The 25,566-nt window shown below is 40.2% G+C and overlaps 3 protein-coding genes across 3 annotated transcripts in view; all 3 read left to right on the forward strand.

Annotated features, from left to right (window-relative positions):
• LOC148043052 (IgGFc-binding protein-like) overlaps positions 1-7,492 on the forward strand; it is a gene marked incomplete at its 3' end in the record, with an annotated part of 91,027 nt that extends 83,535 nt beyond the window's left edge. Inside the window, exons 16-18 of the mRNA XM_087728017.1 lie at positions 5,330-5,900; positions 6,767-6,966; positions 7,385-7,492. Of these exons, the coding sequence (XP_087584143.1) occupies positions 5,330-5,900; positions 6,767-6,966; positions 7,385-7,492 (879 nt within the window). The remainder of the gene's footprint in view (positions 1-5,329; positions 5,901-6,766; positions 6,967-7,384) is intronic.
• Positions 7,493-9,109: 1,617 nt separating this feature from the next.
• On the forward strand, positions 9,110-15,848 carry LOC148043055 (IgGFc-binding protein-like). Its single transcript, XM_087728019.1, has 7 exons — positions 9,110-9,496; positions 10,441-11,005; positions 11,446-12,041; positions 12,542-13,112; positions 13,979-14,178; positions 14,597-14,741; positions 15,331-15,848. Exons 1-7 carry the CDS (start codon positions 9,110-9,112, stop codon positions 15,846-15,848), a joined length of 2,982 nt encoding a protein of 993 aa, XP_087584145.1.
• Positions 15,849-16,321: 473 nt separating this feature from the next.
• On the forward strand, positions 16,322-25,007 carry LOC148043056 (IgGFc-binding protein-like). Its single transcript, XM_087728020.1, has 7 exons — positions 16,322-16,708; positions 17,653-18,217; positions 18,657-19,252; positions 19,753-20,323; positions 21,200-21,399; positions 22,104-22,484; positions 23,431-25,007. The coding sequence occupies exons 1-7, from the start codon at positions 16,322-16,324 to the stop codon at positions 23,722-23,724; spliced, it is 2,994 nt and encodes a 997-aa protein (XP_087584146.1). The 3' UTR covers positions 23,725-25,007.
• Positions 25,008-25,566: the final 559 nt, after the last annotated feature.

Consider the following 25,566-nt stretch of genomic DNA (forward strand, 5'->3'; position numbering starts at 1 on the left):
GAAACCACGTTTGAACTACCTTCTCTTCTTTAAGTACCTCTAAAGATTTTAGTTCCATCACCCCTCTTTCTGAGATAAGAAGTTGTCTATAGGTGGTTCTATCATGTTTTTGTTCTACATTCATATTTTCAATTGCATGTCTAGGAATTGCCCACATGGGCACTTTATCATTTAATTTATGTTGATATTTTTTCCAAACCCGCAATAAAGCATTTCTTAAGATGTGATTTTTAAATTTCTTATCCGTTTTTTTGTTAAATAACAGGTAAGCATGCCAACCATATAACAAGTCATATCCCTCGATATTCAAAATTCTGTCATTAGTTAGATGAATCCAATCACTAATTACAGATAGTGCCACTGCGTCATAGTATAATTTTAAGTTAGGTAATTTCAATCCTCCTCTTTCACGTGCATCTTGCATTATTTTCATCTTTACCCTCGGCTTCTTTCCTGCCCACACAAATTTGTTGATACCCTTCTGCCATTCTAAAAGATTCGCATCTCTTTTAAGTATTGGTAACATTTGAAAAAGAAATAAAAATTTTGGTAAAATGTTCATTTTTACTGCTGCTATTCTACCCAGCAAGGACAAATGCAGTTTTTCCCACCTTTTCAACTCCAACTGTGTACTATGCCAAAGTGATTCATAATTATACTTGTATAATTTCCCATTTGAGATTAAAATATTAACTCCAAGATATTTAACTTTTTTAACTACCTCGCATCTTAGCATCGCCCCCAGTTCTTCCTTCTGTTTGATAGTCATATTTATAGCTATTATTTTGGTTTTTCCTAGATTTATTTTAAATCCCGAGACTTGACCATATTGATTGATCGTATTCAATAATACCCTACTAGTTTCCTGCGGTTGTTCCAATATTATAACCAGATCATCTGCAAATGCACGAACTCTATATTCTTGCTGTCTAATTTTAATCCCTTTTAGACCGCCCAGGCCCCGTATCTTATTCAACAGTATTTCCAAAGTTATAATAAACAATAATGGGGACAGAGGACAGCCCTGTCTTGTACCTTTTTCAATTTGAAAGGAGTCTGTCAGACTTCCATTGACAATGATCTGGGCTGTTTGCTGCTGATATATTGCACCAATTGACCGTAAAAAGCCATCTCCTATCTGCATTTTTTGCAATGTCTTCAGCAGGAATTGCCAATTAACTCGATCAAAGGCTTTCTCCGCATCCAAAAATATGAATGCGGCCGGGATTTGGTTGTTCTTTCCCAGGTATTCTAAAGCATTGATAATTAATCTAACGTTGTCCTTCATCTGTCTGCCCTGTATAAAACCAGTTTGATCGGTATGTATCAGTTGCTGAATTACCCCCATTAGCCTATTTGCTAATATTTTAGTAAAAGTTTTATAATCTACATTGAGTAATGAAGTAGGTCTGTAATTTTTTGGTTGGGTAAGGTCTTGATCTTCTTTGGGTATCAACGATATGAATGCAGTCTTCCACGAAGGAGGCACTTTCCCTCCCGATTGAATTTTATTGAATACTTCTCTGAGGGGTTCTACCATTTCTAACTGTAGATATTTATAATAAACAGCTGTTAAACCATCTGTGCCTGGTGCTTTCCCTAACTTTAATTGTTTAATTGCCTGCAAAATTTCCCCAGAGGTTATAGGTTGATTCAGCTTATGCCTATGTTCTTCTCTGACTAGGGGGATTTTCTCTTTATCTAGGTATTTGTCTATATCTCCGTCCTTAATTTTATCCCCTTTATACAACTCTGTAAAAAATTCCCAAAATACCTTTTGAATCTCTTCCTGTTGAAACACTTCCTTCCCTCTGTAACACAATTTGGATACATTTCGAGCTTTCCTTTTTTTTCTAATCTGATAAGCCAACCACCTACCGGGTTTATTTGCATTGCAGAAAGTATTATGTTTAGCATATAATAAACTAGTAGCTACCTGGTCAGAGATCAGCATATCAAACTGAGATTTTAATATAGCAATTGTTTCCCTAATCTTTGTATCTCCTGGATTCAATGTTAATTCTGACTCTTTCCCTTTAATTTCCTCTTCCAATTCTTTTCGTTTTTGCCCTTGTTTGTGTCTATGTATTTTATTTATATTCATTAATACTCCTCTCATATATGCTTTGCTTGCATCCCATACATATTCCAAAGATGTACCCTTGTTCATATTGAAAACAAAATATTCCGATAGCAATTTTTTACAATCATTAACATACTTTTCATATCTAAATAAGTTTTCATTCAACCTCCAGGACCTTCTTGCCTGGGCTACCCTTCCCAATTCCATCCAGACTGGATTATGGTCTGAAAGAACTCTCGCCATAATCTTTGTCTTCTTCACCCTACAAAGTAAATCATTTGTAATTAGTATAAAATCAATCCTTGAAAGAGATTGATGTCTATTGGAAAAAAAGGTAAAGTCATATTCTTCTGCATGCCTCTCGCGCCAAGCGTCTCGCAATTCAAAGTCGTCCAGCATGTCAAAAAAGGGTTTGGGTAACTTAGCTCGAAATTTGGTGTTCGGGCGAGCTGTCTTCTTATCTCTTTTGGTGTCGATCACGCCATTCCAGTCATCCAATAATATACAAGACTCAAAGTCCCACTGTACTAATTTAGCATGGAGATTTCTATAAAATCCATCTTGTTGTTGATTAGGAGCATAAATTCCCAAAAGTAACGTCTTTTTCCCTTCTAAGATTAAATCTAATGCAATATATCTTCCAAAGGGATCTGCTTCAATTAGCTCAGCTTTAATGTCTTTTCTTAAATATACTACTATGCCATTTTTCTTTTCCATGGCTGAGGTCGCAAAATGTTGGCCCAGTTTGGGGTTAAACAAATATTTTTGATCGGTTGATTTGATATGAGTTTCTTGCAAGCAAATTATGTCATTCTTAAACTGTTTAAGATAATGAAATATTTTCTTTCTTTTCTGTGGAGAGTTCAGTCCGTTAACATTCCATGTCAAAATCTTAGTTGTCATTTTTGGTTGCCTGAAGCTTTTTTAGAGCCTCCCGCAAGGCCTGTCTCACCTTTGGTTTGGCTCCTCCCACAGCTTCTGAGCTTGTTGCAGTAGCTCCTTGGTCAGTGGCCAATGATTGTTGAGATTGTTGCATAGTAGCTTGTTTATCCGTTTGTCTGGTGGTCTTACGGTTGGATCTTTTTTCCTTGACTCCTTGCCCTTCCGGAAGAGGGAGATGATACATTTTATCTAATGGTTGTGTGGTTTGCTGTTTATCTTGTTCGTCTCGTGGTTTTTCACCATATCCCGAAGGTTCAGGGTATCCCATCTTCAGAATCTTATGATAGAAATCACGAGCTTTCCATACAGAGCTGAGACGATATCTTTGTTTGTCCATTGTAACTATAATACCGAATGGGGCATCCCATCTGTACTGTATCTGACGCCTTCTGAGCTCTTCCACCAGAAAAGCATAATCTCTTCTGGCTCTTAGCATCTGAGGCGGTATTTCTTTCAAAACAATCAGGTCCTGTCCACCAATTTGAAGCTTAGTATTGTAGGACTCTTGTAGTATCATATTTCTAGATTCTCTTGTAACAAAGTATATTACCACGTCTCGGGGAAGTTGCCTTTGTTTTGCCGCCCATGAGTTAACACGAAAAATCCTGTCAATCTGCCAATCAAAATTGGATCCCGGTTTTCCCACCAGACGGTCAAAAGCTTCAGAAAACATTTGCTTTAAGTTCTCCTGCTTTTCTTCACGCAGCCCCCTCACTCTTAATGCAAGCTCCATCTGCTTATACTGTATCATAATAATTTGTTTTTCAGCATTATCAATTTTTTGTTCCACCACTTCAGTTTTGGATATCAGGTTAGTTTTAGCTTCATTGAGAGTTTCTAAATTATCTTCCATTCCAGAAATATATTCTGTTATCACATTTACAATTCCCATCATATTATCATTCATTTTAGTGACCCTGGTATCGAATTTGTCATATAGAACTTCCATCTCATTCCTTATTTCATCTTTGAAATCTTTAATCATTTCTAGATTCTGTTCTCTGAATTCTTTAAACATTTCTAAGTTCTGTTCTCTGGATTCTTTGAACATTTCCAGAAAAAATTCTTTTGTTAGTACATCTCCACTAGGGGGCATAGATGGTGGGGGCTGCAACTTTGTACCAGGTATGGGAGATGTTTTCGGAGGTAATTTAACAGAGGTTGATTTGGATGCCATTATATTTTGGTTTTAATTATTTATTCTAAATTACTAATCCACTGTGCTATGTGGGGAAAAAGAAATTCCTCCCCCCCCCTTTTTTCCCTTCTTTTTTTTTTTTTTCCAAGGGGTTTTATGGAGGATTTCAAAAGAGAAAGTCCATTTGGAATGTTTGGAATGTCTCTGAATCAACAACAATCAACAACAAAGAGTCTTGAAAGCTTTAAGGGAGTAGCTCTAATTAAATTATAAGAGATTATTTCTTTAATTCTGTAGCAGGAAGCCAGAGATAACAAATGCAGAAGCTGTAAACGCCATTTTGAAGACAATTAAACAAAAGAGGTTTTTATAACATTGAAGCTGGTATTTCAGATAGAGAAAGGTTTTAAAGTTCACAAGTTGGTCTTTGCTCGTATTGATTTTTAATAGTCTCTTTTCTAAAGATTGTCCTGAGGGGGAGGGGGTCCTGTCTAGTGCTGTGGATAACAGCTGCGAAGTTCAGGTCGGAGTTGAATGACTCAGCTTTGGGTTGATCCTCCCCCTCCGTCCACAGCTCACAAAGAAACAAACTGTGAACTTCAAAGAAGATTCTTACCAGCTGAGATTCCTCACTGCTTTTTTCTTGTCTGAAAAAAGAGTTATCTTCTTGATATTGAGTAGATAACGAACCTGAATTCTGGGGGCAGCTCTGTTAAGCTGCCGACGGCAACAGGCCACTCCCCGGACAGCCAGCAAACTTTTTGAAGAATAGGGGCTACACACCCACACAGACATTTTATTTGGTCTTTGTATAACTGCAGAGAACATGGAAATGTTGCAGGGATGGCGCCCAAATGACTGGAAGCAGAAATCTCTGTCTGTTTGTTTTCTTTTAATAAAACAGGTGCATTAAATTTATTAGGGGGTTTAATGCACCACAGTCAAATAGAAAAACTCAGTTTTACATTCAGCAGTGACGTTTTGGTCTTAATCTCAGAAGACTCAGGATTTCAAAAATAGTGGGGGGGGGAGGGAGATTTGGGAGTTAAATGCATGCTTTCTACTTCTGATGATTTTCTTAATGCAAAAGCAATGTGAAATGAGCATTAAATTCTATGCATGTAAAACCAGAACTTAGCCCCAATTTTTATTCTTTCTTGGTACAGGTGGATGGGCAGTTGTATACCCTGCCAATGAATGCAGCTGATGGGAAATTCTGGATCACCCAAGAAGGGAACAACATCATTATCTATACAACCTTTGGCCTCACAGTCCTCTATGATACTTCTTCATATATTCAGGTTTCTGTGCCCAGTACTTACATGGGTCATATGCGTGGCCTAGCTGGCAACTTCAATGGGAATACGAAGGATGACTTCATGCTACCTAATGGAAAACTCACTGAAAATGTGGAAGAACTTGCGGCTTCTTGGAAGGTCCCAGTGAATGGTGTAATTTCTTCTGATGGCTGCGGGGACAGATGTCCCATCTGCAACAAAGCCCAGAAAACAAAATATGAAGCTGAGAACTTCTGTGGAATGATCCCATCCAAGACAGGTCCATTCATAGGCTGCCATTCACTGGTGGACCCTGCAGAATATTTTGAACACTGTTTGAATGAGGCCTGCACAACCAATGAGGCTCAGGAGTCCCTTTGTCGAAGTCTTCAAGCCTATGTAGCTGCTTGCCAGGCATCTGGTGGCAACATTAGAGCCTGGAGAAGCTCTTTCTTCTGCCGTAAGTTTGTAGAAAGTTACTTTCCATAAATAGCCAACTCTCTGCCTCAAATGTCTTCGTCTATCTTCCTGTGCCTTGCCTTACTATTCTTATTCATGGCTGAGTCTATCCAGTTCACAACCATTTAAATCCTAACATCCTCTAGTGGTTAACCAACCATGGATGCATCCTGATTCAAAGAGATTCCAGAGTTGTTTCAGCAATTACTGTGTTTCCCCCAAAATAACATCCCAAAAATAAGCCCTACCATGGTTTTTGCTTGTCTGCACAATATAAGCCCTATCCCCAAAACAAGGCCTTCTTAAGCATCTGCACAACTGCCCAGCTGCCCATTCCATCTGGTTGCTTGTGGTGTTCTGGCCGCAAGACTTCCTGCCCTGCCACGATGAAGCACAAGAAGTGGGCCTCCCATGTACTCTTCAGGTACATGGACAAAGAAACAAGTCATTTCCCTCAAAATAAGACCTAGTTCTAATTTTGAAGCCCAAAGGAAATTAAGACTGGGTCTTATTTTTGAAAAAATATGGGTACTTGTTCCAAGAATCCTTAATTTTATTGCCTACTTGCTTATAATCTCTCAATATTTTACTCAGGTTCTTTGTTATGTCATTCGTCCCCAAGTGAAGGAGGAGGGAAGATTAGTAGTTTGTGGGCCTAATTGTTTTGGTTAGGTTCTCGGCCACATTTTGATTTTTGGCTCCAGGGAGACAAGATGCCTCTCTAGATTGTACTCTTCTCCCCTGGAAGATGTAATTGTTAGTCCTTAGCACTTCATTAGTGCAGTGTTTGTCACTTGGGCAATTTTAGGAGATGTGGACTTCAATCCACATTGACTTTAATCTATTTGCTTCTTCTGCTTTCCACAGCTCTCACCTGTCCGGCCCACAGCCAGTATGAGCCATGTACCAGAACTTGTGATTCCACCTGTGCCGCCTTGTCTAGTCCTCGTCAGTGTTCAGAGAACTGCTTTGAAGGCTGTCAGTGTGATGAGGACTATGTCTTTGATGGATCTCAGTGTGTAACCATGAAGCAATGTGGCTGCACATATCGCGGAGCCTACCTGAAGGTAATTTCTCTCTCCCTTGACGTGGCTGGGAGCAAAAAGGGGCTATTTCTCATGGGATGGAGACTAGGAGAGATTCCTGACAGACTACAGACTTAAAACAGTTCATTTAGTGACCATTCCCCATGGTCATGTGATCAAGACTCAGATATTTGACAACTGGTTCATATTTATGACGGTTGCAGTGTCCTGGGGTCACACGGTCTCTTTTTGCAACCTTTTGACAAGCCAAGTAAACAGGCAAGCCAGATTCACTTAACAACCGGGTTACTAACTTAACAACTGCAGTGATTCACTTAACAACTGTGACAAAATATGTCATAAAATGGGGCAAAACTCAAAAAACTGAAAAATTGGAAGAACTGAGGGAGGGAGGGAATGCTTTCCTTATTGTAACTGACTCTGGGACTTTGCTCAACAGATTGGCGAGCACATTTACTTGGAAGGCTGCACAAAAAAATGCACCTGCCAGTCAGCAGGCCACCTCCAGTGCAAAGAAAGCAGCTGCCCGCTTGGAGAGACCTGTGCCCTTCGGGAAGGCGCGCGTGTCCTGACCTGTGTTAAGGGTAAGTATTCATTCCTTTATGTTCACTGGCTAAGTATCCTTGGGGAAAGATAATTGTAACTTGAGAACTATAGCCCAAGACAGTGTGGACTTCAACTCCCAGAATTCCTCAGTCAGCTATTTCAGAACGGTGGCTGAAAGGGGTTCTTAATGGTTCAGAGTTATCTCAAAATACGATTCACAGGATATTTATCCACAGGGAAGACAATCCAAACCAAGGGGAAGAGGTGAAATGTGCATATTGGCTTAAACCAATGATACCAATCAGTAAAAGATGCTCAGGGGCCATAGTGTGACATTTTGTCCTGTCTGAAGGTCACATGGGCATAGAGGGAGGTGTTGCACTGTCACCAAAGTCGATGTGATTGATATATTTTTTTAAATGTAGAAGGGGGAGAAGCGGGTGATCGAGTGATAAAACGGTAACATTTTCACCTAGGGGTTAGATATCTGAAGTTGCCAATGGTTCTTATCTACCTGGCTTTATTCTTGACTTTCTGACAACCAGAAACAAGAATAAAGATGGGGAAGTATCCTAATTTAATGTATGACAAGATCTATCCCCCCCTAAGAGTCTTCTTTTTTTTCAGGAACATGTCATTTAAGTTCCCGGGGGAAGAGTTTTGTTACTGCCTTCATGCAAAATCACAATCCTGGGCAGGGTACTCAAAAGCTTGAGCTGTACATCTCTGGATATAATTTTGTGACAAATATTACGGTGTCAACAAGCAATACAATACTGCACAAAACCATCAATGAAGGAGAAGTCATTTCCATTCAATTACCACAGTCCTTAGCAATGGTGGGGAGTGACAAATTTAATAAGGCGGTGCTGATCGAAGCTGACCAAGACATTTCTGTCATCTCCTACAATTACTTGCCTTTTACAAGTGAGGGAACAATCACCTATCCCATCCATCAGCTGGGACAGTTATATTATGTGGTCACCCCCACAGGAAATGGCATAAAAGAATTTGCTATCATAGCCCATGAGGTTCTCACAAAAGTGACAATCCACCTGAAAGGCACTGTGACATACAAAAGCAAGGTTTATGGTCCTGGGTCCATCTTGATGACTGATCTCGAGTTCCCTGTACTCTGTAAATAATGTTTTATTAATTGGCAAATAAGAGATAGGGGAATAAATGGAAAGTACTAACTTTTTCTTCTCTTGCTATGTGGGTAAGACAATGTTTCTCAACTTTGGCGGTTTGAAGATGTGTGGACTTGGCTTGCTGGGGAATTCTGGGAGTTGAAGTCCACACATCTTCAAACTGCCAAGGTTAAGAAACATTGAGTGTAGAAGTATTTTTCTTCCTTCCACCCATTCCTGTATTACTTTTCCACTGCTTATTCATCATTTTTCAGTAATTTAGCTGAACAATTGCAGTCCAGTAGCATCTTATCCAACCAACCGATTTTATTACAAGGTGTTGGCTTTTGTGACTCTTTGCATCTGATGAAGGGTGTGCAGCTCACAAAGGCTTCTGCCTTTTAATAAAATAGGTTCCTTCTGATTTTTTTCCCCTCTCATGAACTAACACAACTCTCCTCCCACAATGCAGAGTTTCCTACGTAAAGATGCTTTCCTCTCTTCCCACAGCTTCAAAAGGACTTTCTTTTACCAAATTAGGCAAGGCTGTATGCCGAAAGTCTTCTTGCAAGGGCAAGAGAAAATGCAGCGTGGTCAATGGTGTCCAGGGATGCCATCCTGTCACTTACAAGACCTGCATAGGAACCGGAGACCTTCACTATACAACATTCGATGGGAAAAAATATGATTTCATGGGAACCTGCATTTACCAAATGGCCGGGCTCTGCTCCCAGGATCCTTCTCTCACCCCATTTTTGGTCACCGTGGAGAATAACCACCGAGGCAACAAGGCAGTGTCCTTCACCAAAGTGGTGACCCTGGAAATCTACAACTTTACCATCAGTATGAGCCAAGAGTTTCCCCAAAAGATCCAGGTATGTAAACTAATCCAAGGGGGTGTTCAAATGTCCTATTAATAAACAAAAAAAGGGTCATTGCAAGTTTCAGGTTCTCAGGCATAAGAGCTTCATAGGTGTTAAGTTCTCAATGTTTCTTAGTTCTTGTATGGAGGTTTAGCTACGATTCAAACCAGGATGGGATTATAGTTGCAGATTTAAGGGGTCAGATATATGGGACTTGCACAGGCCATAATGTTATCATGCTTAATTTATTTCCTCCAATATAATAGCAAAATAATCTTCTGCAAGGTGGAATCCCACGAAATCCTTTTCAAGACTTATTAGTCTCACACAAGAATTTTCATGAGAAAAGCAAAATTGCATATGCTTTCATGGAACAACCCCAAAACTCAGTCTAAAAAGATTGCTGGCTTCTGGTTTAGGGAGGTGATACTATATATATATAGAGTACTTTGTTTCTTATTTCTTAGTGAAGATATTAAAGGCAAGACCTCCCTACTGTTTTTCAGCCAGTTTCCAAATGGATATTGGTTTAATGGGAAGGATGTCAGTCACTTATTTGATATCATAAAAATGTCTATTTATGATCTATAGTATTTAGAAATGTATACAGAATTTGTTTTTCGGCATAGAGAATTTCATGAGAAGTAGAAATTATTTTAGTTATCAAGCTAGCGTTTTAATTGTTTTGTGTAATTTTTACAACTTATTTTATTTATTATATTGTTTCATCTTCTAGGGCGAAATTTAAATTACATCTTTTGCATTTGTTTTTTTTTTCTATGTCTAAATTTATTGTTATTAAATAGTGATAGAATTCTTACTTTGCTTATTTGTCAAACAGCCCATCGAGTGGAATAGGGGAGATGATGAGTCTGAAATCTAATAAGACCAAATCTACTCTTTAGTTTGAAATAATTGTTAATGCCTTGACTATTTTTTTCTTTATTTTAATTCAGGTCAATGGCAAGTTTGTGGAACTACCCTTTTCCTATGAAAATAAACTGAGCATCTACCAGAGTGGAGTTCATGGCTTCATCAAGACAGACTTTGATCTGCGTGTCAGCTTTGACTGGTACAGCTATGCCAGGGTCATCGTTCCCAATTCTTATGCCAATGCACTCTGTGGCCTTTGTGGTAATGCCAATGAAGATCAAAATGATGACTTTCTCATGAAAGATGGAAACCAAGCAGAGGATGAAAATCAATTTGCAAACAGCTGGAAGGTGAAAGATATTCCTGGCTGCTCTTCTGGATGCACCGAAAATTGCCCAGTGTGCAGTGATGCTGATAAACAAACCTACCAAGGTCCATCCTACTGTGGGATTCTTACAAGAAAGAGTGGGCCTTTCAGGCAATGCCATGATGCCATTGATCCTCAGTCTTATCTTGATGATTGTGTCTATGATACCTGCGCATATCAAGGTCACCATGAGGCCCTCTGTATTGCCATCAGCTCCTACATGACAGCATGTCAAGCTCAAGGCATCCAAGTTGAGGAGTGGAGATCACCATCCTTCTGCAGTAAGTCTTCTCTCCTGCATTCAAAGTTTACGGTGTTTTCTCCAAAATAAGACAGGGTCTTGTTTTCTTTTGACCCCCCCCCCCTTGAAATAAGCACTTGGCCTTATTTTTGGGGAGGTCTTATTATTTTTGAGGTGCAGGAGGCAGTGAGTATGGTCACCTCATGACTGCTGCTGTTTTGCAATATTTTCGGGAATGTCTTATTTTCGGAGAAACAAAATAGCTGGCATAAGAGATGAAAGAGAGCCTAAATCCAGTAATAGAAATGGGAGAGTCATTTGATGAAGACCCCATTTATATCACAGTAGCCTTCCTCAACTTTTTGCCCCCAGATGTGTTGAAGTAGTTTCCATCCATTTTTACTTATCTTGCCTTCTGCTTTAACCCCCTCTTCTTTTTGATAATTTGATAAGCAACATTCTCTTTATTCTGTTCTTCAGGTATGTCTTGCCCACCTAACACCCACTATGAGCTCTGTGGCAGTGGTTGTCCAGCCACGTGCAAGAGCCTCATCTCACCGCAGAAGTGTGATGTTCCATGCCTGGAAGGATGTTTTTGTGACTCTGGATCTATCCGCAGTGGGGATCAGTGTGTTTCAAATGCAAACTGTGGCTGTTTTGACCAAGGGCGATACTACAAACTGGGAGAAGAGTTTTATCCCACCACTTCCTGCCAGAAAAAGTGCATCTGCAAGGATAACGCAACCATAGAATGTCAAAAGTTATCCTGTGGAAAATATGAGGTTTGCAAGATTGTAAAAGGCGTTCAAGGCTGCCACCCCATAGGCTATGGAAAGACCATTGTATTGGGGGAACATCATTTCATTTCCTTTGATGGAAGGAATTTTGAACTCTACGGCTCCTCTACTTATATCTTAGCTCAAGTCACCCAGCACAATCCTCAGCTCCAGAACTTCACTGTGTGGATAGAGAATGAGAAGCTTGGTGATGGTCCTTTAATTCTAATCCGGAATCTGAAGGTCTTCATTCATGGTTCCACAATCACCCTTCAGAGGGGACTAAAGTGGCAGGCCACGGTAGGTGAAAGAGCTTATCACTAGGAAGTTTCTTTTATGGGTTTTTGTTATCATATTTGGGGAAAAGGCTTTGAATCCTAGAGCCAGCAAACTTTTTGAAGAATAGGGGCTACACACCCACACAGACATTTTATTTGGTCTTTGTATAACTGCAGAGAACATGGAAATGTTGCAGGGATGGCGCCCAAATGACTGGAAGCAGAAATCTCTGTCTGTTTGTTTTCTTTTAATAAAACAAGTGCATTAAATTTATTAGGGGGTTTAATGCACCACAGTCAAATAGAAAAACTCAGTTTTACATTCAGCAGTGACGTTTTGGTCTTAATCTCAGAAGACTCAGGATTTCAAAAATAGTGGGGGGGGGAGGGAGATTTGGGAGTTAAATGCATGCTTTCTACTTCTGATGATTTTCTTAATGCAAAAGCAATGTGAAATGAGCATTAAATTCTATGCATGTAAAACCAGAACTTATCCCCAATTTTTATTCTTTCTTGGTACAGGTGGATGGGCAGTTGTATACCCTGCCAATGAATGCAGCTGATGGGAAATTCTGGATCACCCAAGAAGGGAACAACATCATTATCTATACAACCTTTGGCCTCACAGTCCTCTATGATACTTCTTCATATATTCAGGTTTCTGTGCCCAGTACTTACATGGGTCATATGCGTGGCCTAGCTGGCAACTTCAATGGGAATACGAAGGATGACTTCATGCTACCTAATGGAAAACTCACTGAAAATGTGGAAGAACTTGCGGCTTCTTGGAAGGTCCCAGTGAATGGTGTAATTTCTTCTGATGGCTGCGGGGACAGATGTCCCATCTGCAACAAAGCCCAGAAAACAAAATATGAAGCTGAGAACTTCTGTGGAATGATCCCATCCAAGACAGGTCCATTCATAGGCTGCCATTCACTGGTGGACCCTGCAGAATATTTTGAACACTGTTTGAATGAGGCCTGCACAACCAATGAGGCTCAGGAGTCCCTTTGTCGAAGTCTTCAAGCCTATGTAGCTGCTTGCCAGGCATCTGGTGGCAACATTAGAGCCTGGAGAAGCTCTTTCTTCTGCCGTAAGTTTGTAGAAAGTTACTTTCCATAAATAGCCAACTCTCTGCCTCAAATGTCTTCGTCTATCTTCCTGTGCCTTGCCTTACTATTCTTATTCATGGCTGAGTCTATCCAGTTCACAACCATTTAAATCCTAACATCCTCTAGTGGTTAACCAACCGTGGATGCATCCTGATTCAAAGAGATTCCAGAGTTGTTTCAGCAATTACTGTGTTTCCCCCAAAATAACACCCCAAAAATAAGCCCTACCATGGTTTTTGCTTGTCTGCACAATATAAGCCCTATCCCCAAAACAAGGCCTTCTTAAGCATCTGCACAACTGCCCAGCTGCCCATTCTATCTGGTTGCTTGTGGTGTCCTGGCCGCAAGACTTCCTGCCCTGCCACGATGAAGCACAAGAAGTGGGCCTCCCATGTACTCTTCAGGTACATGGACAAAGAAACAAGTCATTTCCCTCAAAATAAGACCTAGTTCTAATTTTGAAGCCCAAAGGAAATTAAGACTGGGTCTTATTTTTGAAAAAACATGGGTACTTGTTCCAAGAATCCTTAATTTTATTGCCTACTTGCTTATAATCTCTCAATATTTTACTCAGGTTCTTTGTTATGTCATTCGTCCCCAAGTGAAGGAGGAGGGAAGATTAGTAGTTTGTGGGCCTAATTGTTTTGGTTAGGTTCTCGGCCACATTTTGATTTTTGGCTCCAGGGAGACAAGATGCCTCTCTAGATTGTACTCTTCTCCCCTGGAAGATGTAATTGTTAGTCCTTAGCACTTCATTAGTGCAGTGTTTGTCACTTATGCAATTTTAGGAGATGTGGACTTCAATCCACATTGACTTTAATCTATTTGCTTCTTCTGCTTTCCACAGCTCTCACCTGTCCGGCCCACAGCCAGTATGAGCCATGTACCAGAACTTGTGATTCCACCTGTGCCGCCTTGTCTAGTCCTCGTCAGTGTTCAGAGAACTGCTTTGAAGGCTGTCAGTGTGATGAGGACTATGTCTTTGATGGATCTCAGTGTGTAACCATGAAGCAATGTGGCTGCACATATCGCGGAGCCTACCTGAAGGTAATTTCTCTCTCCCTTGACGTGGCTGGGAGCAAAAAGGGGCTATTTCTCATGGGATGGAGACTAGGAGAGATTCCTGACAGACTACAGACTTAAAACAGTTCATTTAGTGACCATTCCCCATGGTCATGTGATCAAGACTCAGATATTTGACAACTGGTTCATATTTATGACGGTTGCAGTGTCCTGGGGTCACACGGTCTCTTTTTGCAACCTTTTGACAAGCCAAGTAAACAGGCAAGCCAGATTCACTTAACAACCGGGTTACTAACTTAACAACTGCAGTGATTCACTTAACAACTGTGACAAAATATGTCATAAAATGGGGCAAAACTCAAAAAACTGAAAAATTGGAAGAACTGAGGGAGAGAGGGAATGCTTTCCTTATTGTAACTGACTCTGGGACTTTGCTCAACAGATTGGCGAGCACATTTACTTGGAAGGCTGCACAAAAAAATGCACCTGCCAGTCAGCAGGCCACCTCCAGTGCAAAGAAAGCAGCTGCCAGCTTGGAGAGACCTGTGCCCTTCGGGAAGGCGCGCGTGTCCTGACCTGTGTTAAGGGTAAGTATTCATTCCTTTATGTTCACTGGCTAAGTATCCTTGGGGAAAGATAATTGTAACTTGAGAACTATAGCCCAAGACAGTGTGGACTTCAACTCCCAGAATTCCTCAGTCAGCTATTTCAGAACGGTGGCTGAAAGGTGTTCTTAATGGTTCAGAGTTATCTCAAAATACGATTCACAGGATATTTATCCACAGGGAAGACAATCCAAACCAAGGGGAAGAGGTGAAATGTGCATATTGGCTTAAACCAATGATACCAATCAGTAAAAGATGCTCAGGGGCCATAGTGTGACATTTTGTCCTTTCTGAAGGTCACATGGGCATAGAGGGAGGTGTTGCACTGTCACCAAAGTCGATGTGATTGATATATTTTTTTAAATGTAGAAGGGGGAGAAGCGGGTGATCGAGTGATAAAACGGTAACATTTTCACCTAGGGGTTAGATATCTGAAGTTGCCAATGGTTCTTATCTACCTGGCTTTATTCTTGACTTTCTGACAACCAGAAACAAGAATAAAGATGGGGAAGTATCCTAATTTAATGTATGACAAGATCTATCCCCCCCTAAGAGTCTTCTTTTTTTTCAGGAACATGTCATTTAAGTTCCCGGGGGAAGAGTTTTGTTACTGCCTTCATGCAAAATCACAATCCTGGGCAGGGTACTCAAAAGCTTGAGCTGTACATCTCTGGATATAATTTTGTGACAAATATTACAGTGTCAACAAGCAATACAATACTGCACAAAACCATCAATGAAGGAGAAGTCATTTCCATTCAATTACCACAGTCCTTAGCAATGGTGGGGAGTGACAAATTTAATAAGGCGGTGCTGATCGAAGCTGACCAAGACATTTCTGTCATCTCCTACAATTACTTGCCTTTTACAAGTGAGGGAACAATCACCTATCCCATCCATCAGCTGGGACAGTTATATTATGTGGTCACCCCCACAGGAAATGGCATAAAAGAATTTGCTATCATAGCCCATGAGGTTCTCACAAAAGTGACAATCCACCTGAAAGGCACTGTGACATACAAAAGCAAGGTTTATGGTCCTGGGTCCATCTTGATGACTGATCTCGAGTTCCCTGTACTCTGTAAATAATGTTTTATTAATTGGCAAATAAGAGATAGGGGAATAAATGGAAAGTACTAACTTTTTCTTCTCTTGCTATGTGGGTAAGACAATGTTTCTCAACTTTGGCGGTTTGAAGATGTGTGGACTTGGCTTGCTGGGGAATTCTGGGAGTTGAAGTCCACACATCTTCAAACTGCCAAGGTTAAGAAACATTGAGTGTAGAAGTATTTTTCTTCCTTCCACCCATTCCTGTATTACTTTTCCACTGCTTATTCATCATTTTTCAGTAATTTAGCTGAACAATTGCAGTCCAGTAGCATCTTATCCAACCAACCAATTTTATTACAAGGTGTTGGCTTTTGTGACTCTTTGCATCTGATGAAGGGTGTGCAGCTCACAAAGGCTTCTGCCTTTTAATAAAATAGGTTCCTTCTGATTTTTTCCCCCTCTCATGAACTAACACAACTCTCCTCCCACAATGCAGAGTTTCCTACGTAAAGATGCTTTCCTCTCTTCCCACAGCTTCAAAAGGACTTTCTTTTACCAAATTAGACAAGGCTGTATGCCGAAAGTCTTCTTGCAAGGGCAAGAGAAAATGCAGCGTGGTCAATGGTGTCCAGGGATGCCATCCTGTCACTTACAAGACCTGCATAGGAACCGGAGACCTTCACTATACAACATTCGATGGGAAAAAATATGATTTCATGGGAACCTGCATTTACCAAATGGCCGGGCTCTGCTCCCAGGATCCTTCTCTGACCCCATTTTTGGTCACCGTGGAGAATAACCACCGAGGCAACAAGGCAGTGTCCTTCACCAAAGTGGTGACCCTGGAAATCTACAACTTTACCATCAGTATGAGCCAAGAGTTTCCCCAAAAGATCCAGGTATGTAAACTAATCCAAGGGGGTGTTCAAATGTCCTATTAATAAACAAAAATGAGTCATTGCAAGTTTCAGGTTCTCAGGCATAAGAGCTTCATAGGTGTTACGTTCTCAATGTTTCTTAGTTCTTGTATGGAGGTTTAGCTACGATTCAAACCAGGATGGGATTATAGTTGCAGATTTAAGGGGTCAGATATATGGGACTTGCACAGGCCATAATGTTATCATGCTTAATTTATTTCCTCCAATATAATAGCAAAATAATCTTTTGCAAGGTGGAATCCCACGAAATCCTTTTCAAGACTTATTAGTCTCACACAAGAATTTTCATGAGAAAAGCAAAATTGCATATGCTTTCATGGAACAACCCCAAAAACTCAGTCTAAAAAGATTGCTGGCTTCTGGTTTAGGGAGGTGATACTATATATATATAGAGTACTTTGTTTCTTATTTCTTAGTGAAGATATTAAAGGCAAGACCTCCCTACTGTTTTTCAGCCAGTTTCCAAATGGATATTGGTTTAATGGGAAGGATGTCAGTCACTTATTTGATATCATAAAAATATCTATTTATGATCTATAGTATTTAGAAATGTATACAGAATTTGTTCTTCGGCATAGAGAATTTCACGAGAAGTAGAAATTATTTTACTTATCAAGCTAGTGTTTTAATTGTTTTGTGTAATTTTTACAACTTATTTTATTTGTTATATTGTTTCATCTTCTAGGGCTAAATTTAAATTACATCTTTTGAATTTGTTTTTTTTTTCTATGTCTAAATTTATTGTTATTAAATAGTGATAGAATTCTTACTTTGCTTATTTGTCAAACAGCCCATGGAGTGGAATAGGGGAGATGATGAGTCTGAAATCTAATAAGACCAAATCTACTCTTTAGTTTGAAATAATTGTTAATGCCTTGACTATTTTTTTCTTTATTTTAATTCAGGTCAATGGCATCTTTGTGGAACTGCCCTTTTCCTATGAAAATAAACTGAGCATCTACCAGAGTGGAGTTCATGGCTTCATCAAGACAGACTTTGATCTGCGTGTCAGCTTTGACTGGTACAGCTATGCCAGGGTCATCATTCCCAACTCTTATGCCAATGCACTCTGTGGCCTTTGTGGTAATGCCAATGAAGATCAAAATGATGACTTTCTCATGAAAGATGGAAACCAAGCAGAGGATGAAAATCAATTTGCAAACAGCTGGAAGGTGAAAGATATTCCTGGCTGCTCTTCTGGATGCACCGAAAATTGCCCAGTGTGCAGTGATGCTGATAAACAAACCTACCAAGGTCCATCCTACTGTGGGATTCTTACAAGAAAGAGTGGGCCTTTCAGGCAATGCCATGATGCCATTGATCCTCAGTCTTATCTTGATGATTGTGTCTATGATACCTGCGCATATCAAGGTCACCATGAGACCCTCTGTATTGCCATCAGCTCCTACATGACAGCATGTCAAGCTCAAGGCATCCAAGTTGAGGAGTGGAGATCACCATCCTTCTGCAGTAAGTCTTCTCTCCTGCATTCAAAGTTTACGGTGTTTTCTCCAAAATAAGACAGGGTCTTGTTTTCTTTTGACCACCCCCCCTTGAAATAAGCACTTGGCCTTATTTTTGGGGAGGTCTTATTATTTTTGAGGTGCAGGAGGCAGTGAGTATGGTCACCTCATGACTGCTGCTGTTTTGCAATATTTTCGGGCATGTCTTATTTTCGGAGAAACAAAATAGCTGGCATAAGAGATGAAAGAGAGCCTAAATCCAGTAATAGAAATGGGAGAGTCATTTGATGAAGACCCCATTTATATCACAGTAGCCTTCCTCAACTTTTTGCCCCCAGATGTGTTGAAGTAGTTTCCATCCATTTTTACTTATCTTGCCTTCTGCTTTAACCCCCTCTTCTTTTTGATAATTTGATAAGCAACATTCTCTTTATTCTGTTCTTCAGGTATGTCTTGCCCACCTAACACCCACTATGAGCTCTGTGGCAGTGGTTGTCCAGCCACGTGCAAGAGCCTCATCTCACCGCAGAAGTGTGATGTTCCATGCCTGGAAGGATGTTTTTGTGACTCTGGATCTATCCGCAGTGGGGATCAGTGTGTTTCAAATGCAAACTGTGGCTGTTTTGACCAAGGGCGATACTACAAACTGGGAGAAGAGTTTTATCCCACCACTTCCTGCCAGAAAAAGTGCATCTGCAAGGATAACGCAACCATAGAATGTCAAAAGTTATCCTGTGGAAAATATGAGGTTTGCAAGATTGTAAAAGGCGTTCAAGGCTGCCACCCCATAGGCTATGGAAAGGCCATTGTGTTGGGGGAACATCATTTCATTTCCTTTGATGGAAGGAATTTTGAACTCTACGGCTCCTCTACTTATATCTTAGCTCAAGTCACCCAGCACAATCCTCAGCTCCAGAACTTCACTGTGTGGGTAGAGAATGAGAAGCTTGGTGATGGTCCTTTAATTCTAATCCGGAATCTGAAGGTCTTCATTCATGGTTCCACAATCACCCTTCAGAGGGGACTAAAGTGGCAGGCCACGGTAGGTGAAAGAGCTTATCACTAGGAAGTTTCTTTTATGGGTTTTTGTTATCATATTTGGGGAAAAGGCTTTGAATCCTAGAGCCAGCAAACTTTTTGAAGAATAGGGGCTACACACCCACACAGACATTTTATTTAGTCTTTGTATAACTGCAGAGAACATGGAAATGTTGCAGGGATGGCGCCCAAATGACTGGAAGCAGAAATCTCTGTCTGTTTGTTTTCTTTTAATAAAACAAGTGCATTAAATTTATTAGGGGGTTTAATGCACCACAGTCAAATAGAAAAACTCAGTTTTACATTCAGCAGTGACGTTTTGGTCTTAATCTCAGAAGACTCAGGATTTCAAAAATAGTGGGGGGGGGAGGGAGATTTGGGAGTTAAATGCATGCTTTCTACTTCTGATGATTTTCTTAATGCAAAAGCAATGTGAAATGAGCATTAAATTCTATGCATGTAAAACCAGAACTTATCCCCAATTTTTATTCTTTCTTGGTACAGGTGGATGGGCAGTTGTATACCCTGCCAATGAATGCAGCTGATAGGAAATTCTGGATCACCCAAGAAGGGAACAACATCATTATCTATACAACCTTTGGCCTCACAGTCCTCTATGATACTTCTTCATATATTCAGGTTTCTGTGCCCAGTACTTACATGGGTCATATGCGTGGCCTAGCTGGCAACTTCAATGGGAATACGAAGGATGACTTCATGCTACCTAATGGAAAACTCACTGAAAATGTGGAAGAACTTGCGGCTTCTTGGAAGGTCCCAGTGAATGGTGTAATTTCTTCTGATGGCTGCGGGGACAGATGTCCCATCTGCAACAAAGCCCAGAAAACAAAATATGAAGCTGAGAACTTCTGTGGAATGATCCCATCCAAGACAGGTCCATTCATAGGCTGCCATTCACTGGTGGACCCTGCAGAATATTTTGAACACTGTTTGAATGAGGCCTGCACAACCAATGAGGCTCAGGAGTCCCTTTGTCGAAGTCTTCAAGCCTATGTAGCTGCTTGCCAGGCATCTGGTGGCAACATTAGAGCCTGGAGAAGCTCTTTCTTCTGCCGTAAGTTTGTAGAAAGTTACTTTCCATAAATAGCCAACTCTCTGCCTCAAATGTCTTCGTCTATCTTCCTGTGCCTTGCCTTACTATTCTTATTCATGGCTGAGTCTATCCAGTTCACAACCATTTAAATCCTAACATCCTCTAGTGCTTAACCAACCATGGATGCATCCTGATTGAAAGAGATTCCAGAGCTGTTTCAGCAATTACTGTGTTTCCCCAAAAATAACACCTATCCCAAAAATAAGCCCTACCATGGTTTTTGCTTGTCTGCACAATATAAGCCCTATCCCCAAAACAAGGCCTTCTTAAGCATCTGCACAACTGCCCAGCTGCCCATTCCATCTGGTTGCTTGTGGTGTCCTGGCCGCAAGACCTCCTGCCCTGCCACAACGAAGCAGAAGAAGTGGGCCTCCCATGTACTCTTCAAGTACATGGACAAAGAAACAAGTCATTTCCCCAAAATAAGACCTAGTTCTTATTTTGGAGCTGAAAATAAATCAAGACTGGGTCTTATTTTTGACAAAAACATGGGTACTTGTTCCAAGAATCCTTAACTTTATTGCCTACTTGCTTATAATCTCTCAATATTGTACTTGGGTTCTTTGGTGTGTCATTCGTCCCAACATGAAGGAGGAGGGAAGATTAGTAGTTTGTGGTCCTAATTGTTTTGGTTAGGTTCAGCCACATTTTGATTTTTGGCTCTAGGGAGACAACAATCCTCTCTAGATTGTACTCTTCTCCCCTGGAAGATGTAATTGTTAGTCCTTAGCACTTTCTTAGTGCAGTGTTTCTCAACTTGGGCAATTTTAGATGTGAACTTCACTTCTGGGAATTGCCTACCCACTTTAATCTATTTGCTTCTTCTGCTTTGCACAGCTCTTACCTGTTCGTCCCACAGCCACTATGAGCCATGTACCAGAACTTGTGATTCCACCTGCGCCGCCTTGTCTGGTCCAAGTCAGTGTTCAGAGAACTGCTTTGAAGGCTGTCAGTGTGATGAGGACTATGTCTTTGATGGATCTCAGTGTGTAACCATGAAGCAATGTGGCTGCACATATCGTGGAGCCTACCTCAAGGTAATTTCTCTCTCCCTTGACATGGCTGGGAGCAGAAAGGGGCTATTTCTCATGGGATGGAGACTAGGAGTGATTCTTGACAGACTACAGACTTACAACAGTTCATTTAGTGACCATTCAAAGTTACAACGACACTGAAAAAAGTGACTTTATGACTATCTATCAAAGTTATGACCTTTGTACCATCCCCATGGTTGTGTGATCTAGACTCAGATGTTTGGCAACTGGTTCATATTTATGATGGTTGCAGTGTCCTGGGGTCACACGGTCACTTTTTGCAACCTTTTGACAAGCCAAGTCAATGGGCAAGCCAGATTCACTTAACAACCAGGTTACTAACTTAACAACTGCAGTGATTCACTTAACAACTGTGACAAGAAATGTCATTAAATGAGGCAAAACTCACTTAACAAATGTCTCACTTATGGTTGTGTAAGCCCATGAACACCATATATTTTTATGTGGTGCTTATTTTATTATTTATTATATTTTATTTGATTATTTTTCAAAGTCCATCTATCTTCATCTTCTCAGGACCATCAAACAATAAGTATTATCTTAACTGTTCCGACCCCTCTGTTGATGCCCCTGGTTATGGGACCGGCAATATGAATTTATATTACAGTAATTTAAAAATTGGAAGAACGGAGGGAGGGAGGGAATGCTTTTCTTATTGTAACTGACTCTGGGACTTTGCTCAACAGATCGGCGAGCACATTTACTCGAAAGGCTGCACAAAAAAATGCACCTGCCAGTCAGCAGGCCACCTCCAGTGCAACGAAAGCAGCTGCCAGCTTGGAGAGACCTGTGCCCTTCGGGAAGGCGTGCGTGGCTGCGTGACGCTGGAAACTCAATGCCAACTCACTGCCCAAGCGCGGTTCACTTCTTTCGATGGTGCCAGGGGGAGATATTCCTGCAGTGGAGTCTACGAAATAGCTTCTCTTTGTGACCAGAACTCTGCCTCATGGTTCAGGCTCTTAGTGAGCATTGGAAAAGTGTATACGAAGGAGATGGTGGTTGGAAAATCTGTCTTCTTTTACTTTCGAGGTGGCTTCATTCAGATAATAAACCGAGAAAGGTTTTGGGTAAGTGAAAATCAAGAGCAAATCAAGAAGTTATGGAACACTTAGTAGCCTTCAACATACATTCTTCAAAGTCTCTCCACCCCTCCACCCCCATCTCCACCCACCCCACCCCTAGAAGAATCCTTCATAAATTCTGGCTGGAGAATGCAGATGGGACAATTCATACTCTACCCTTACTCATCTTTACATATTTAAAGAATAATATTGCCTTTTAAATTTGGTAGTAGTAACTGAATAAAAGATACTCTCCTTTGAGTCAAGCTAGATTCTGGTTGAATTAATGGACACTCCTCTGTTATACAGAAAATGTTGCTACTGCCATGTTCAGGAATGCTCTTTGATATTTCAGTAAAAGGGCAGTTGAAACATTTTATTATAGAATAAAATACAAAGACACAAAACAAATAGTAGGATTGTGGGGAGGAGGAGAAGGAGAAAGACAAATGAGGAGGGGAGAGAGAAAAAAAATTGACTTCCGACTCCCTCTGTTGCAGTAGAATAAGGCATTAAACCTCAACTTTTAATGTTTCCATAATATTAGAAACTAGCCATTTCTATAACGATAAATCATTCTAATCAGCAAAACCCCAAATCAAAGTTTCATGTTTTTCCAACTCAAGGAAACCCCTTTCAATTGCTAACCAAGTTTCCATTGCTTGCCTTCCAAATCTAGACTATAATAGTCAGGAGCAGGTATAAACGAATGAGTTGACACCTGATGAAAAAAGTATGCAGATGTTTTTGCAAAAAATGGGGTGATACCTAATATCTTCTTTTCTTTCTAATCAGCTGTTGTCTGCAAGACATCTGATCTCTTGCAAAAGATTTTGTAATTAAGCTGAGGACTATTTGAGTAGATTCAAAGGAAGAAAACAAACATTTAAAAATGGATGCGGGGATGTTTTCAAGTTGCTAACTGTTTTCCTACCTCAATCATGTTTTCCAGGTAAACGGTCAGAATATAAAGCTGCCATATGAGAACAGCCCTGTGTCCATGAGGAAAATTCAAGATAAAATTGTTATTGACCATGATTCTGAAGTGCAAGTTTATCTCCATCCTGATGGGATGGTGACAATGGCAGCCAAGGAGAGCCTCAGAGGGAAGCTGTGTGCCGCCTGTGGAAACTTCAACAAGGACCATTTGGATGACTTGAAGCTGGCCAGTGGAGAGAGAACAAATAATTTTGATGAAGTACTCAAGTCCTGGGAGGCGGAAGATTTTCTTGAAAATTGCTTCTAGATTGTTCCATCTGTGCTTGCGATCTGATGTAACTAGACTACAGCAAAGCACAAGGAAAGCCCAACATTTTGTGTAGGATATGGTCAAATACTTTTTTAGGAGAAACAGCATTCTTGATATCCCAGAGTTTCAGCTTCTCTTTGAAGGACATCCCAGAAACATCCCTCAAAAGTGACATTTCAGAATCTCTAAACCCACAAATAATGGAACAGACAACTTTGATTAATTTCTGCATTTGGGAGGAATTATTGTTAGCCTCACTAGGTAGATCAGACCAGAAAATCACAAGAAATCTGAAACCACTATTATTGAGACTGGCTGTAGTAGTAGAATCTTGCAAATCTGACTCTGTTCTACATTGTCCTTATACTCCAGGGAATTAGAGAGATGTCTGCCTGAGATACTTTAGAATGTAATCTTCCTGCTAAGGACTTCATCTCCTTTTGCCTAGGTTAACAATTCCTGCATATCTCTGTCAAGATTATGACCTGTCAAGATGTTAAAGAAGAGATGGATAAAAGCCTTCTAATAGCATGGGAGGGAAATTTTGGCTATGAGATTGAAATGGGCAAATGGTGGGATCTATGGAGTAAGACTATTAAACTTACAATATCTACAGCGTTTAAAGAAAACATATACAAGATGGTTTATAGGTGGCACTTCCCCCCCAATGAGGTTAGCCAAAATGTTTCCTGGGTTATCTCCACTGTGTTGGAAATGTGGAAGAAAGGATGGCACATTGTACCATATTTGGTGGTCCTGTACTGAGGCCACGAAATACTGGAGAAGGATTCAAAACTGGCTAAAAGAGGTTACCGGGGCAAGCATGGAATGGAAACCCGAGACTTTTTTACTAAGCATAAAACCAGAAAACATGAGTAAATCTATATGGCATTTGAGCCTACATATAATTGTGGCCGCAAGAATAACCTATGCGCAATTTTGGAAATCTACTACCATGCCATCGGAAGATGCCATAATTAAAAAGATTTATGAATGTGCAGAAATGGACAGAATGACAGGTTGGCTGAGGGACAAGGAGAAACGGAACATTATCTTAGCTGGAACCTATGGTACATAGGTTTACATGTTAATAAAAGGGAAATGTAGATAACTAAAGCAAAGCAAATTAAATACCTCCCCTCCAAAAAAAGAAAAGAAAAATGAAAAACACTGAGTGGGTTTCCAACTTCTCCATTTTTATACACCTGCTGATTTACAGTGTTTGCAGATATTTAAATGCCATGCTTTAATTAATTATATTTGCCATGCTGCATGATGTATTGTGTACACTGGAATTTTTCTTATTTAAACTTGATTAAACCTCTGTTGTGAATATATATTGTTAATTTTGCCGTTGCTGCTTATTCTCCAATTTTAAGTTTGCATATAGGATATTGTCAGAATTGCATCTTTCTTACATTGTTGGGCACAATTTAAGTTTACCTTTCTTTATTCTGTTGTGAATATATACTGTTAATTTTGCCATTGCTGCTTATTCTCCAAGTGTAAGTTCTCAATCTGATATTGTCAGAATTTCATCTTTCCCCCAGTGTTGGTCAAATTTTAAGTTTCCCCTTTCTTTAAAGACAGAAGCAAAAGCCACTTTTCCACATATTAAACCAAAGGTTAGTAGTTCACCCAAATTCTCAAAAATAGAAATGCTATTGGCCCAAAGATGAACTGTTAGACTCATCAAACATGTTGGCTAATCATAGCTGTTTCATTTCCCTTTCCTTGTTAACTAGCGAGAGTTTATTCTTGGGAAATAGTAGCTGTTTCTAATATGTATTCAATCACAAAACAAGGCCAACCTTAACTTTTTTTAAAAAAAATTGTGAT

Source organism: Thamnophis sirtalis, unplaced genomic scaffold (assembly GCF_051295495.1).
Source record: "Thamnophis sirtalis isolate CommonGarterSnake01/CBP01778 unplaced genomic scaffold, rThaSir2_p1.2 scaffold_13, whole genome shotgun sequence".
Lineage (NCBI taxonomy): Eukaryota > Metazoa > Chordata > Lepidosauria > Squamata > Natricidae > Thamnophis > Thamnophis sirtalis.